The 13,024-nt window shown below is 49.0% G+C and overlaps 1 protein-coding gene across 1 annotated transcript; it reads left to right on the top strand.

Annotated features, from left to right (window-relative positions):
• The first annotated feature begins 203 nt into the window (after positions 1–203).
• LOC119300983 (F-box/LRR-repeat protein 3-like) lies at positions 204–3,922 on the top strand. The gene is made up of 7 exons (XM_037577886.1): positions 204–944; positions 1,517–1,645; positions 1,904–2,008; positions 2,088–2,481; positions 2,595–3,019; positions 3,112–3,363; positions 3,530–3,922. The coding sequence occupies exons 1-7, from the start codon at positions 261–263 to the stop codon at positions 3,587–3,589; spliced, it is 2,049 nt and encodes a 682-aa protein (XP_037433783.1). The 5' UTR covers positions 204–260; the 3' UTR covers positions 3,590–3,922.
• Positions 3,923–13,024: the final 9,102 nt, after the last annotated feature.

The raw sequence follows: 13,024 nt of genomic DNA, 5'->3' as shown, positions 1-13,024 counted from the left end.
GCCCCCGGTCGTCGCCCGCGCCGTACTCCGCTCCCCTTCCAGCACGCGGGGCAAAATGGGAAACGCGGTGCGGCGTCTCAAGGGAGCCGTGATAAGGCGACGCAGGGGCAGTCTCGACATTTCCAACATTCCTTGCTTTTTCCCTCTCCCTCCTCCTCCTTGATTGTTGCGTGCGAGTAGGCCGTGGCCAGCCATTGCTACTCCTCCCTCCGTTCTCGGTGTCCCGGCGAACAACCAACTGCCAGCCCGCCTTGCCCGCCATGGCCATGGCGACCCACGGCCACCTTGCCAAGCGCCGACGCGTCTGCCCTGCCGCGGTTGCGGTCCCGGCCGCGCCGATCGACTCGCTGGCCGACGAGCTCCTCTTCTTGGTCCTGGACCGGGTGGCGGCCGCCGATCCGCGCGCGCTCAAGTCCTTCGCGCTCGCCTCCCGCGCCTGCCACGCCGCCGAGTCGCGCCACCGCCGCGTGCTCCGCCCGTACCGCGCCGACCTCCTCAGCGCCGCGCTCGCCCGCTACCCCACCGCCGCCCGCCTCGACCTCACCCTCTGCCCGCGCGTGCCCGCCGCGGCCCTCGCCGCCCTCTCCTCCGCGCCCGTGCCTTCCCTCCGCGCCGTCGACCTCTCCCGCTCCCGCGGCTTCGGGGCGCCCGGCCTCGCCGCGCTCCTCGCCGCCTGCCCCGGCCTCGCGGACCTCGACCTCTCCAATGGGGTCGACCTCGGGGACGCGGCGGCCGCGGAGCTGGCGCGGGCGCGGGGCCTGCAGAGGTTCTGCCTTTCGCGCTGCAAGCCCATGACGGACATGGGACTCGGCTGCATCGCCGTCGGCTGCCCGGACCTGCGGGACCTCACGCTCAACTGGTGCCTCGGGATCACGGATTTGGGGGTCCAGCTCCTCGCCCTCAAGTGCAAGAAACTCAGGACCCTGAATCTATCCTACACCATGGTGAGCCATGCTTCTTCTTGATCTCTCTCCATCACGTCCTGTTCCATTTCTTGGATGAAGGGAGTTGTGGCTTGGGGTTCCCCGTTCATGCGTTTCTTGATTCCAGAAACACTTTAATTAATGGAAAAAAGAGAGTTGATTTTGGTGCTTTTTTGGAAAGTTTAGATTTACATGTCTCTCACGTGAATTTCTCCTTACGGTCTGGCAGTTTTCCCTTTCGATCTTTGTAGGAGATACTAGCACAACGGTTTGATGTTTTTAGCAACTCTGTTTATATTTCCTTTTGCAAGAAATGCTCATGGAATTGGACTATCGCAGTGAAAATTACTTTTCTTGAATTTTTTTTCGAGCAGCTGTTTTTTAAAAATATCTGCAAGGACTATGCATTGTACATTTCATGATCATTACCTCACTCTTGTGAGGATGGGAACCAGTAGTACATTTTATTGCTTAATTAATTTCGGTCAAAGAAAATACCTTTTGAGGATGGGAATGGCTACTTTCTTCTGAGGTGCCAAATAGACAAACACACTAATTTTGTTGGACTAACAAATACTTATCTTTCATTGCAGATCTCCAAAGACTGCCTTCCAGCCATCATGAAGCTACCCAATCTTGAGGTGTTGGCACTGGTGGGATGTGTTGGAATAGATGATGATGCCCTTAGTGGTCTTGAGAATGAATGCAGCAAATCACTACGGGTAATCATCAAACTAGACCATTTTGTTTCATGTGTTAGTGTTGTGTGTGTCATGTCACCTTTATTTGATCACTATTAGGCTCAACTCTTTGTGTAGGTTTATATTGTTGATGTCGCTAGGATTTTAATATAGCATGTTTGGCACGTCTATACATGTCGATGTGAAACAAGTAGTTACATTAGAACATGTGTAGGCGCTCAACAAAGTTTACCAGTATCGTGGCCAATAAACTTGAAAATAACACTTCTACTCTTGCAGGTGCTCGATCTGTCAACCTGTCGAAATGTCACTCATACGGGAGTTTCATCAGTTGTGAAGGCAGTGCCAAATCTCTTGGAGTTGAATCTGTCGTACTGCTGTAATGTAAGTATCTAACTGTAGTAGCATCATCTGGGCATAACTTGACCTTCTCTAGTTTGTCTTACATTCTTCTTTTTGGCAGGTTACTCCATCTATGGGAAAATGCTTCCAAATGCTTCCTAAGTTGCAGACCCTGAAATTGGAAGGCTGCAAGTTCATGGCTGATGGACTAAAATACATTGGAATTTCTTGCGTCTCTTTAAGAGAGTTGAGCCTGAGCAAGTGTTCAGGAGTGACAGATACTGATCTTTCTTTTGTTGTGTCAAGACTAAAGAATTTGCTGAAGCTGGACATTACTTGCAATCGCAATATCACTGATGTTTCGTTAGCTACCATCACTAGCTCATGCCCTTCCCTCGTCTCTCTAAGAATGGAGTCCTGTAGCCATTTTTCTAGTGAAGGGCTCCGACTGATTGGGAAGCGATGTTGCCATTTGGAAGAGTTGGACATCACCGACAGTGATTTGGACGATGAAGGTTTGTACTGAAATTCAAATATCTAATTATTTTTGGTAAATGGATGCCGAATTAACTGTTTCTCGCAACAATGACAACAAAAAATTAACGGTGATGAGATCTTTCCTTTGCAGGTTTGAAAGCTCTGTCTGGATGCAGAAAACTATCAAGCTTAAAAATTGGAATATGCATGAGGATAAGTGATGAAGGCCTTATCCACATTGGGAAGTCTTGTCCAGAACTCCGAGATATTGATTTGTATAGGTCTGGGGGTATTAGTGATGAGGGGGTTACTCAAATTGCTCAAGGTTGCCCAATGTTAGAGTCTATCAACCTGTCCTACTGTACAGAAATAACAGATGTTTCGTTGGTGTCGCTCTCAAAATGCGCAAAGCTGAACACACTGGAGATCCGTGGTTGCCCCAGTGTTTCATCTGCTGGGCTCTCAGAAATAGCAATCGGATGCAGGCTACTTGCCAAGCTTGATGTCAAGAAATGCTTTGCGATCAATGATGTGGGGATGCTTTTTCTTTCCCAGTTCTCTCATAGCCTCCGTCAGGTATGATCCTTTGCTGTTTGTTTGTTTTTTGAGAAAAGAACTTGTCATACCGTGTCCATAATTGTGTCATTAACATTGCTACATCATGACAGATAAACTTGTCATACTGTTCAGTCACCGACATTGGACTTCTGTCCCTCTCTAGCATATGTGGGCTTCAGAACATGACGATTGTACACTTGGCGGGTATTACACCTAATGGCTTGATGGCTGCTCTTATGGTCTCTGGTGGTTTGACAAGGGTGAAGCTTCACGCAGCGTTCAGATCTATGATGCCTCCCCATATGCTCAAAGTCGTTGAGGCTCGCGGCTGTGCTTTCCAGTGGATTGATAAACCATTCAAGGTATTCTACTTGCCCCCTTACAAGCCTAGGTATAGAAGATTTGAAGTTGAATTATTATTTGTATTAACACTTCTCATCTGTCTTTTATGATGTATTCTGTAGATATACCAACTGAACTGCAGCTTTGACAGCATAATGTCTAATAGTAAGCGTGTGGTCTTTGCAGGTCGAGCAAGAGCGATGCGACATATGGCAACAACAGTCTCGAGATGTGCTTGTACGATGAGATTATGAGAAATGCTTGTTATCGTCGTCTTGACTGTCAGCCTTACATGAACATGATGGTGTAGAACGAGGCTTTGCACCAAGGTGGAGCGGAGTTGTGTACAGAACAGACGTCATCGGAACAATGTTGTATATGTATGTTTCGTTCAGTGGACTGGGAGGTTCTTTTGTTGTGCCGTATCCTGTATATAGAGAAGCAGGAGATAGATGAAATCATAGAGAAAATTACTGGAGGTCGACCTGTACTTTACTGATCAACATGAGAGTGTGCACAGTTCGATTACCTGTCCAATGTGTTCTTATTTGGAACGAGGTGTTTGGCCTGTGTTTTTTCTGGTGTCCAATTCTCAAATCATGAATGGTTCTGGTATACTGCATGATACAACTAGAAGCAAAAGGAAGTTGCTTTTGCTGACCTAAGGTTAATTGTTCTTTCTTCTTTTCCATATAGATAGAGCTGCGACGTTTGTTGCGCCGCTGCTGTCCTGCCACGCCACATGTCCCCAATCTGATCTAGGAAAGTTCTCATCCACTTAGGCCATCTTTGGTTCATAGGGTAGAAAAATCATAGAAATAAAAAAGTCATAGGAATGAGATGACATATATTTTAAATCCTATGAATAGAAATAGAAAAAAAAATGTCATTTAATTCACATCATATGATTCTTTTCATTGAGTCTAGGCTAATATTTAGTTTTTTATAAAATATAGAGAATGGGAAGAATTCCGCCGTAGGAATAGGATTATATTCCTATAAACAAACGGGCTTCGAAGAAAAAATTTCTATAGAAATCCTATCCTAAACCTTTTCCTAGGATTTCTTTGTTTTTTCCTGCGCTATCAGACATTCTCTCAAATTCTATAGGGTACTATAGGACATGACATCATGTTCCTATATTTTTTCTATTTTTCATTTTGAGAATTCCGCGAATCAAAGAGCCCACCGATCGCCATTTACCAAAACGAATACCATTGAATACCTGCATCCTAGGGGCAACTTCAACGTAGTTTATCAAAACGGATACTACCAAATATCTATATGCATGTTTGACTCTGTTCATGAGAACGGATAACTTCAAATATCTATGGCACGTCTGCATAAGAATAGAGACGGATGCCATCCAATAAGAGTCATCAAATCTTCACCTATGTTCCGGCCTCCTCCATTTCACATGTATATCTAAATCAATACGAATTCAAGCATACGTTTAATAGTTGCAAATATATGAAATCACAATCATAAAAGTACCGGATGTTTAATAAGTTTTTCAATCGACCGATTCCAGAAGTTGCTAATCCAGTTGTCCACACAAAGACCTTCGTCTTTGGCTCCCAGGCCGCCTGTTCGTGGCAAAGACCTCACTCTTCGGATGGTCCGACCTCCTCTGTTTGTGCGAAGCGCTTCAATAAGCTTGCATGGTAGGCTTGGACTGCTGCATCGGGACCCAAGTCCGACGTCTTCATGAACAAAATTTTAGAGTCCTCTGAAGCAGCATTGATCTCAAGCTTCTTCTCTTGTAGCTTGAGCTTCTTTTCTTACATGTCCATGAGAATGTCAAACCTCTCCGCCTTCTTTCCCTTCTTCACCTTATTGCACGCGACACTAGCCTCCTCCTCCTTCGTCATGAAGCCTCGAACTTCTCTGTCATCTTGGCCACGACCCCTTCTCGCTTCTACTTCACCTCCTCCCACTTCCACTCCCGGTCTCTAATCACCTTCTTGGCCGGAGGCCCATCTTGTGTTGGCATGGTTGGGTCACCACCTTCATCTACATTGAGCATGGCCAGATTAGAAATCGAATCCTAGGCATCACACATCATGTCCCATGCCAATGTCACCTTCAGGGCCCAACTTGGGTACACCTGCCAGAGTCCTCTTTGGGGTGCTTCACGCTGTCAATAAGAATGAGAATGTCGAGGAAGTCAATCCATAGGTTCGTGTTCACACTCTACTCTAATTCGTCCGATCTAGGACTCTCGAATGCCACAACTTTCTCTAAGACGAATTGGTAATAGCGATGAGCCAGTTGTTTGACCCACTCAAGTTCAACCAACAAATGCATATAGATGAAGTGCTTCTTCTCCATCTTTGTGTATAGTATGCACACATGTATGGGCTAGCTAATGAAGACATGAAGGAAATATGCCCTAGAGGCAATAATAAAGTTGTTATTTATATTTCCTTATATCATGATAAATGTTTATTATTCATGCTAGAATTGTATTAACTAGAAACTTAGTATATGTGTGGATACATAGACAAACAGAGTGTCCCTAGCATGACTCTACTTGACTAGCTCGTTAATCAAAGATGGTTAAGTTTCTTAGCCATAGACATGTGTTGTCATTTGATGAAGGGATCACATCATTAGAGAATGATGTGATGGACAAGACCCATCCTTTAGCTTAGCATAATGATCGTTTAATTTTTCTGCTATTGCTTTCTTCATGACTTATACATATTCCTCAGACTATGAGATTATGCAACTCCCGAATACCGGAGGAACACCTTGTGTGCTATCAAACGTCACAATATAACTGGGTGATTATAAAGATGCTCTACAGGTGTCTCCAATGGTGTTTGTTGAGTTGGCATAGATCGAGATTAGGATTTGTCACTCCGTGTATCAGAGAGGTATCTCTGGGCCCTCTCGGTGATGCACATCACTATGAGCCTTGCAAGCAATGTGACTAATGAGTTAGTCACGGGATGATGCATTACGGAATGAGTAAAGAGACTTGTCAGTGACGAGATTGAACTAGGTATGATAATACCGACGATCGAATCTCGGGCAAGTAACATACCGATGACAAAGGGAACAACATATGTTGTTATGCGGTTTGACCGAATATGTAGGAGCCAATATGACCATCCAGGTTTCGCTATTGGTTATTGACAGGAGATATGTGTCGATCATGTCTACATAGTTCTCGAACCCGTAGGGTTCGCACGCTTAACGTTCGATGACGATTTGTATTATGAGTTTCGTGTTTTGATGAACCGAAGTTTGTTCGGAGTCCCGGATGAGACCACGTACATTATGAGGAGTCTCGAAATGGTCGAGACATAAAGATTCATATATTGGAAGGCTACATTCGGACACCAGAATAGTTCGGGTCGTTTCGGATAAGTTTCAGAGTACCCGGGGTTACCGGAACCCCCCCGGGTTAGTGGAGAAGAGAGAGGGCCGGCCAGAGGTGGCGCCCCCCTTGCCCAGTCCGAATTGGACAAGTGGAGGGGGGCGCCCCCTCCTTCCTTCTATTCTCTTCCTCCTTCCCTTCTTCTCCTACTTGGACTGGTAAAGGGGGGGACCGAATCCTACTTGGACCAGGAGTCCAAGTAGGACTTCCCCCATGGCGCGCCCCCCTTGGGCCGGCCACCTCTCCACCCCCATTTATATACATGGGAGGCGGCACCCCAAAGGCACACCAAGTCTTCTCTTAGCCGTGTGCGGTGCCCCCCTTCATAGTTACACACCTCGGTCATACCGTTGTAGTGCTTAGGCGAAGCCCTGCGCCGGTAACTTCATCATCACCGTCATCATGCCGTCGTGCTGACGAAACTCTCCCTCGTCCTCAACTGGATCAAGAGATCAAGGCATGCCATCGAGTTGGACGTGTGCTGAACGTGGAGGTGCCGTACGTTCGGTACTTGGAACGGTTGGATCGCGAAGACGTTCGACTATATCAATAGCGTTAGTAAACGCTTCCGCTTTCGGTCTACGAAGGTACATGGACACACTCTCCCCGCTCATTGATATGCTTCTCCTAGATAGATCTTGCGTGATCGTAGGATTTCCCCAACAATGGCATCAGAGCCAGGTCTATGCGTAGATGTTATATGCATGAGTAGAACACAATGAGTTGTGGCGATGAGGGAGTCCTGGATTAGGGGGTCTCCGGACAGCCGGATTATATCCTTTGGCCGGACTGTTGGACTATGAAGATACAAGATTGAAGACTTTGTCCCGTGTCCGGATGGGACTCTCCTTGGCGTGGAAGGCAAGCTAGGAAATACGGATATGTAGATCTCCTCCCTTGTAACCGACCTTGTGTAAACCCTAGCCCCCTCCGGTGTCTATATAAACCGGAGGGTTTAGTCCGTAGGACAAGATACAATCATACCATATGTCGTGGTTCTGACTCTGACAGTGATGTAGGGGGGTATGTATGGAGAGGCTAGATCTTAGCTATGGAGGAGTTGTAAACACACGAGGATTACGAGTTCAGGCCCTTCTCGGAGGAAGTAACAGCCCTACGTCTCGGTGCCTGGAGGCGGTCGACTGAATTATGTTTGTATGAATAACAGGGGTGCGAACCCTTGATACTGAGGAGGGGAGTGGCTTATATAGAGTTCGCCAGGCCCCTCCAGCCCTCAGTAATGCAGGGTTTAAAGTACATTAAGACTGGGGGTTACTGGTAACGCCCCTAATAAAGTGCTATGATGACCATAAAAGCTACTTAATGACCGACCATTTGCGTGCAGGGTGACTTTAGATCTCCTGGCAGTCGAGTGGTTGGATCTTGGTCGAGTGATTGCTTCGTGGTCGAGTGTCTTGAATTCGTCGAGTGGGATACCTCCAAGTCGATTGAAAGGTGACTTCTTCTAGGGATGTCCTTGGGTAGGGTACTTAGGACAGGTCCATGCCCCTACCCTAGGTACATAGCTTCATCATTAGCCCCCGAATGGATCGAGGTTCGAGTGGGGAAGGAGTTGGGGATCTTTCCGACTGGTTCTTCATGTTATATGAACGTCTTGTTTTGGATCAATTGTCACGGATGACGTCGTCAACTTCTTTCAGTCGCCTTGATCCATTCTTGGCCTCTTGTCGAGTGAATTTTTTTACTTGTGAAGTTCCGAGTGACGGTGTGAAAGGGATCTTCTGTTTGACGAGTTGTTCTGCGGCCCGCGGATTTTGCGGGATTTGAATTTCGAGAAGCGCGCGGGACGGGGGTGGCCGCAGTAACCGGATGGGATAGGACGGAAGCTCCTCGATCCCCGCGCCACCTTTTTCGCCACGTACCGCGCGCGCCTGTTGCGGGATTTGACGGGATTGCCTGGGCCTACCAGTCAGCCACTCGGAAGCGACCTCTTATAAGCTGCCGGCTCGGGACCCCCGAATAGTGCGCCTTCACTTTCCCCCCTTCCTTCACAAGACCCTCCGCCACCTCCGCTCTCACCTTGGTGCCGTAGGTCTGTTCGAGCTTCGCCGGTGACGATGGTGAAGGAGAAGGCGTCGGCTCTGGAGCGCGTGAAGAAGGCGGCGGTGCAGGGGAAGGGGAAGAAGTCCGCTCGGGGCGGATCTTCCTCGAGGACTGCTCTGCCCAAGGATTGGATCCAGGGCAACTGGATGCCGTCGGTGATTCGGCAGGATGATCTCGATGATCTGGTCGAGGGGGGATTCATTCCCCACGAATCTGCGCGTCTCCCGGGGAAAGAAGTCGAACCCCAGCCTCTTGATGGTGAGTGCGTCCTCCTCACCACCCATATTGATCGCGGATTCTCTCTGCCTCCTCATCCTTTTTTCCGGAGCTTCTTGAACTTCTTCGGAGCGCAGCTCCATCACTTTACTCCCAATTCTATTGTGTATCTTGCTGCTTTCGTTTCCTTGTGTGAAAACTTCTTGGGTTGCCGCCCCCACTGGGGACTCTTCAAGCACATCTTCACTTGCCGCTCCCAGTCGGTCAAGAAGGCCAAGTCGAGTGACGAACGGACGCAGGTGATCCAGCTGTGCGGGGGCCTGGCGATCCAGATGAGGGGAAAAAGTTCCTTTCCGTCTATCACTTTTCCCGAGTCAGTCCGTGGGTGGCAGTCGACTTGGTTTTACTGTAAAGACCAGGTGACCCCAGGACAGTCGACTGGGCTTCCCCCTTTTTCTCTAAATCGAGCACAAAAACCTGCCTCTCTGAAAGTGACGCCGGAGGAAAAGGCGCAAGTCAAGGTGCTGGTCGGTTGAGTGGTTCAGCTTGTCCGCGAGGGTGTGACTGGAATGGACTTGTTGGAAGTCTTCCTTCGGAGGCGCACCCAACCGCTTCAGGCTCGTGACCACCCGATGTGGCTGTACTCGGGTCTCGAAGACACCACTCGGATTCACCCAGAGGAGGTCACCGACGAGATGTTGGAAGGGTGGCTGTCGAGTATCACATGGAACAAGGACAACCCCCGAGGAGCCAGGAGGATTCCTCCACTCGACCAAACATACGAAGTGGACAAGGTCTGACCTTGCGTTTCCGACTGTGATCTTGCTTTCTTTATTTGTTCTCTTTGGATCAGTCGATTGACTTTTGTCTTGTTTGCTGTCCTCTAGGGCATTGCTGAGATGTACTCGACAACCAATGGAGCACAGGAGCAGGCCGAGGAAGGAGAGGCGAGCGAAGGTGAAAGTGGAGACGAGAGAGAAGAGTGGGAATCTGACGGCGAAGGAGAGGGGGATGACGACGACTCCAGTGAAGAGGAGGATGAAGAAGTCGAACCTCCCCGCTCGGAACGGTGATCCAAGCTTACACACGACCCTATGCGGGAATGTGGTAAGGCGACTGTCCCTGTTGGGCAGTCATCGAAGCGCCCTCGGACCTCATCTCCAGCGCTGACAGAAAAAGCTCCCAAGCACCCACGCGCGACGCCGTCCAAGCCGCCCAAGGTTCTGCCCAAGATGAAGATGACTGTCCCCACCATTTCTGGGTAATAGTAGAATTTGTTTTCCTTTGTTGAACATGACGGACTCTTGGTCGACTCATTGAATAAGCTGACTGACTTTCGAAATTTGCAGGGCTGCCACCTTGGAGATCTCCGCCAAGGACGATGATCAAGAGATGGAAGACGCTGTTACCGCCAACCCCGGTACGATTACTGATGCTCTGCTTTTAGTCGACTGACGATTTCTTATAATTCCGGTCGATTGGATTTTTCTTGTAGCTCCTCCTCATGTCATTGACCTCCCTGATGATGACGACGAAGCGCCGCTGAGGGGGCGAAGGAACAGGAGGGCGCCGGCTGGCAAGACCCCATGAAGCACTCTGGCGCCTGAGGCCATAGTCCGGGAGGGTGGTGATACCACTCGGGCTTCTGTGACCTTCGCTGAACCTCTGACGAGTGTCCGGCCTTCGACATCGACTGCAAATCCGCCTTCGCTTTTTGCCACACACCACGTCCCTGAGGACCAAGTGGGTGCCGCTAAAGAGGCTATACGCCAGGCGGGGATCATGATGGAGCAAGTGAAGGTGGTTCGGGAAGCCAGCCAAGCAGCTTATGACGCGAGTTCAGCTCTTCAGAGCAACGTCCAGGTCAGTCGATTCACTGCTTGTTCTGTTAGGGTATGCTATCTGAAGAATCTCTTTTCCGAAGATCTTTATATCTGTACACCCACTGGGTGTGTCTATTAATATTTTTGACGAGTGGGGGCACGCTGAGTGCACCCATTGGGTGTAGTCCCCGAGACTACGGTGGACTGCCGGCAGTCGAATGTAGTCTTTATATTGTGTTGCTTTAGTTGAACTTCTTCACTCGGTTTGGTAAGGCCATGTCGAATGGAACTGTACATGGTCGACTGCGGGCAATCGATTTTTTTTGGTCGAACCAGTGGGGGCACGCTGAGTGCACCCACTGGGTGTAGTCCCCGAGACTACCGTCGAATGTTTTTGATTCGGCTGTAGTCTTAGAAACGCCATCATTGTCTCTTGGTTACTCGGAAGCAACTTATCTTGGATGTCTGTCGACTGATTTTTTGCAGAAATCCTGCGAACTTGTGGCTCTCTACACTGAGTTGGAGAACAAACAGATCTAGCTGAACCTTGACTTGAAGCTTGCTCAGGAGAACTTGCAGAAGGCGAGGGACGAAGCAAAAGGTATGGCTGGTGAGCTTTTGTCGACTGTCCTTTCTTTCTGGCCGTCTTCGATGTTGATCTCACTTGCTGTTTCGCAGACAAAATGGAGGAGGCTCTGAAGAAGAAGGATCAAGACCTTGCCGAAGCGCAGAAGGAGGCCCTGAACAAAATGAAGCTTGCTGAAGAAAAACTGGCTTCAGTTGGTACTCTTGAAAAGGAAAACTCCAGGCTGAAAACTGCTCTCGACGCGGCTAATCGAGAGGTCAGCCGTCTGAAGAATGGCAATATAGCTCTGAATGACAAGGCAAGTGAACTGGCGGGGAAGAGGAACGATCTGGAGGCTTATCTCGGTGGACTCGCCAAGAAGCTGTTCGTCATGCTCGAGGGTAATTACTCCAGCCCGACTGACTTGCAGTTACCAAACCTGCGTAGAGCCACTGACTTATCCTTGAATTGTGTTTACAGAATTCTGCCAGAACTTCGAAGAGGAGACCAGTCGAGTGGAGACAGACTTGGACCCCATCAATTCTCCAGTGAAGGACGACGCTGCTATGAACATGCTCCGACTGGAATCTCGTGTTGCCGGCGTTGTTGACTATCTTGCTCGGTTGAAGGTTGCGATGTCGTGGATCGACACGTTGCTCTGTCCTAGGACAACGCTTTAGAATGACCTCGAGTCCCTGATGACTCGACTGAATGAAGTCCCAGGTCGAGTGGCAGAATGGAAGAAATCTTCTGCTAGATGTGGCGCTGACGTCGCTCTGTCTCTGGTCCGCGTCCACTGCAAGGAGGCGCGAGAAGAAAAGTTGGCCGCCATCCAAGTTGCCAATACCAGGAAGCACAACTTTCAAGACTTCATGGAGACTTTCATTGCTGCTGCCACTCGCATTGCAGACGGGATCGACTTGGACGAGTTCGTCACCCCTTCCAGTCCTCCACCTGAGGAATAAAAACTTTTATGCTTCACTTTATATTTGCCTCGGAATGCCGAGTGGATTTTGTAACCGTTAAACTCTGTCGAGCTGGAGGCTCGAGTACTTTGATCTGCGGTCTAGGACCTTTGGATCTTATCTGAACTTGATTTATCGTTGAATATCTTCATGAATTATCTGTCGAGTGGAACTTGTTCTTCACTCGAAATAACTTTGTATTTGTGGTGCAGCTCCGAGGAGAAGGTAGCAGTCGATTTGCACCTCGTCGTCCTTGCGGATTGGGATGTGTTCCGTACTTAGGCGAGCACTGGGCTACAGCTAAGCCCCCGAGTGGAAGGTCTGCTCTCCACTCGGTAGGATTTTAAAAACTTAGGCGAGTACTGGACTGCAGCTAAGCCCCCGAGTGGGAGGTCTGCTCTCCACTCGGTAGGATTTTTTCAAACTTAGGCGAGTACTGGACTGCAGCTAAGCCCCCGAGTGGGAGGTCTGCTCTCCACTTGGTAGGATTTTTTCAAACTTAGGCGAGTACTGGACTGCAGCTAAGCCCCCGAGTGGGAGGTCCGCTCTCCACTCGGTAGGATTTTTTCAAACTTAGGCGAGTACTGGACTGCAACTAAGCCTCCGAGTGGGAGGTTTGCTCTCCACTCGGTAGGATTTTTAAACACTTAAGCGAGCACTGGG

The sequence above is a fragment of the Triticum dicoccoides genome, chromosome 5A (genome assembly GCF_002162155.2).
Source record: "Triticum dicoccoides isolate Atlit2015 ecotype Zavitan chromosome 5A, WEW_v2.0, whole genome shotgun sequence".
Classification (NCBI taxonomy): Eukaryota; Viridiplantae; Streptophyta; class Magnoliopsida; order Poales; family Poaceae; genus Triticum; species Triticum dicoccoides.
The sequence above is the reverse complement of the archived record's forward strand: the minus strand, read 5'-3'. Positions and strand labels throughout refer to the sequence as shown.

Bases quoted from the DNA above. Each gene is read 5' to 3' on its own strand.
- LOC119300983 (XM_037577886.1), top strand. From the start codon at position 261: ATGGCCATGGCGACCCACGGCCACCTTGCCAAGCGCCGACGCGTCTGC. The intron at 945-1,516 runs GTGAGCCATGCT...CTTTCATTGCAG, and splicing joins TGAATCTATCCTACACCATG to ATCTCCAAAGACTGCCTTCC. The intron at 1,646-1,903 runs GTAATCATCAAA...CTACTCTTGCAG, and splicing joins AATGCAGCAAATCACTACGG to GTGCTCGATCTGTCAACCTG.